The sequence below is a fragment of the Mercenaria mercenaria genome, chromosome 3 (assembly GCF_021730395.1).
Source record: "Mercenaria mercenaria strain notata chromosome 3, MADL_Memer_1, whole genome shotgun sequence".
Taxonomy (NCBI): domain Eukaryota; kingdom Metazoa; phylum Mollusca; class Bivalvia; order Venerida; family Veneridae; genus Mercenaria; species Mercenaria mercenaria.
In genome coordinates, this window is record NC_069363.1 from 59,125,655 (window position 1) to 59,128,543 (window position 2,889).

General features: G+C 34.0%; 1 protein-coding gene across 1 annotated transcript; it reads left to right on the top strand.

Annotated features, from left to right (window-relative positions):
- Positions 1–284: 284 nt before the first annotated feature.
- LOC128555910 (tripartite motif-containing protein 66-like) lies at positions 285–824 on the top strand. Its single transcript, XM_053539724.1, has one exon. It carries the CDS (start codon positions 285–287, stop codon positions 822–824), a length of 540 nt encoding a protein of 179 aa, XP_053395699.1.
- Positions 825–2,889: the final 2,065 nt, after the last annotated feature.

A 2,889-nucleotide genomic window follows, 5' to 3' on the forward strand; every position in this document is an offset into this window, starting at 1 on the left:
TTAGTGAACTCTCAATAAGGCCAACGAATGACATTTCTTTCACAATGTCAATCAAATCTGAGACACTATAAACACCGTTGTCTAGGACCAAGTAGAACACAAACAAACATGGTATTCAAAAGCATGCGCAAAACTATACATTGTGTAAAAATACCATGCATATATGCATTATATCTAATCAATATTTCTCAATATTCTATTAGAAAAATATATCATAAACAATAATTGTACAAATATTTATTGCAGTATAACATGATAAGTTACATAATTCACAAGAAGAGATAATGGCGCAAAGAGGAGACATTTCTCAACAAGAAGCAGCTGGCCAAGAAGAAAATGTCGATTTAACAAGTCAGGTATTGACACATTTCTGTCAGCCATGTTCAAACAACAGTAAAGAAACAACTGCCGATGTGTTCTGTCTAACTTGTAAAGAGTTTCAATGTCAGGACTGTTCAAATGGGCATAAAACTTACTCATTCATGAAAAATCATAAACTGTTTGATGCAAGTGCTGCACCAGAAATGACAATCGCTTATGATATGAACGGCTTAGACCGGTGTGGAAAACATGACAAACTTGTTAAGTTTTTCTGTATGGATGACAGGAAATTATGCTGCAGTACGTGTGCCATTATTGAACACAGAAAATGCTTTTGCGTTGATGAAATCAAAAAAAACATCGCCTCAGATCAAAGTGACATCAATACGCTAAAGGTAAATATAAATAATTTGAAACAAAGAAGTGAAGCTGCGGTTAGATATTCGATACACAGTGAAAAGAACTTGCAAGAACAAGTTAAAAATTTGTTTGAGCATCTATAAAAGGTACGAATTTCTATGAACCAAAGACTAAATGAATTAGAACAAGACGTTGAACAGCAAACGGTAACCATATCCGAAATAAAAGCAAAGGAATACAGTAATGATCGTGCACAATGTGAAAATATGATAACTGTTCTGGAAAATGAACTAGAACTTTTGGACAATGTCAAGCGACAAGGAACACCGGAGCAGCTGTTCATAGCACAGCAGGTAGTAAACCAGTCTTTTGAGACTACGAATGAGCAATCTGTTCACACATTTTCAAAATTAGAAAGTATAGAAATGTCGTTAGAACTGAATAGTATGCTTAAGCAATTAATTGATTCAAGCGTAAAACTTGGATCAGTAAAAACAACCACTGACACGTTAAAGATTGACGATATTTTTGAAGGAAGGCCAGTGACACTAGAGACGATCATTTCTATAGATATAGAACAAGGCAAGAATGATACAAGAGAGCCTTATTTCTCAGGAATGGACTTCCTGCCAGATGGTAGGCTGGTCGTTGTGGACAATTTCAATTGTAAATGTTTGGTATACAATGATAGGCTAGAGGAACTGGGTTCTATTAAATTACATAAACAGCCACACGGTCTCGCCACTGTGTCTGAGCATGAAGTAGCTGTAACATTTGGCACACTAATGAAAATAGACATCCTAAAGATCAACAGCTCTAATGAAATAACCCAGGTCCGAACAATCAAAACAACATCAAAATATGACTCCATCTGTATGAAGGACAATGATCATTTTGTTGTTGGAACATTCAATGAGAGCAAACCGGTTTGTATTGTGTCAATATACGGAGAGGAAAAAGACATGAACATTGACTTACCCTGTAAAGATTTCAAATTAGGAACCAGTACTTGTACATATATAAAAAACAGAGATAAAGTTGTTCTCACTGATAGATACGAGCATATTGTCCATATATATGACATCAACACCAATACTACTGTTGATGTCAAAGACGATGAGATCAATGAACTAAAAGGTGGTATTGCTATTGGACCTAATGACAGTATATTTGTCCTCAGTAATAAAACAAATGTTATTATACAGATATCCCATACAGGAAGGATTTTGTCATCACACAAATTAAATATGCTCTTTCCATTTAGAGTATGTGTATCTAAAGACAAAACAAAACTTGCTGTAGCAAACTCTGCACAGGGTCTACGCAAACTGCAACTTTACAATATTAAATGTTAGTTATGGTCTGCACATATCACGTAAACCCCACTTTCTAGCATGGCTAATATCGATACATAGAACTTCGGACTATTTTATAGTTCTCTTGCATGGCGGGGCAGTTGTTCTCCATTATAGTCTTAGAAAATATTTCCTGCTTTAGAGAACTGTTGTCATTATCGGTAATGGTAAGAAATCATGGGACACTGAATATATCTGAAAAATTGTCCTTTAAACTATATGCAACACATATGTTTTCGATTTGATTGTAATGTTGAATGTGAATAAACTGGGGCACTGTTCTAGATTTTAGAAAATTGTCCTATTTTAAAACAAAAAATAGTAATTGAAATTAATAGAAGGTTCATACAGGTACTGACATACGAAATAATGCATTTCAAATTTGAAAGAAATATTTTTTAAATGAAAATTTACATGTTTCATGAAACTAACGTCTACCAACGTGTGCATTCAAAAATCCACTATGAGCTGCTGGTATTGGACATTAGAAGAAAAACGAATTATCACAAGCTGAAAGGGATAATAAAGAGGTCATGCATTTATAGGTACATTGTGTTCGTTCAAACTGTCTCTTCAGACCGATTAACAGTGATTCGGATATAAATGTATCGCACTTATTTAAAATGAAAGCATATTTTCTTATTTAATTGTTTTAAAAATGCTAAAGTTTTTACTGATAAATCTACGCTACACATGTGTATTAACAGTTGATTTGACATAAATTATTGGCTGGTGGTGTCGTATAACGTTTGTTCAAGACGGGCTCCTTATACTACATGTTAGGTGGCAAAAATAAATCATGCACCACCTGATAATCATCTAAATTATATCAATTATAACTAAACTGAGAACG

Excerpts from the sequence above, each read along its gene's own strand:
- LOC128555910 (XM_053539724.1), top strand. The coding sequence starts at position 285 with ATGGCGCAAAGAGGAGACATTTCTCAACAAGAAGCAGCTGGCCAAGAA.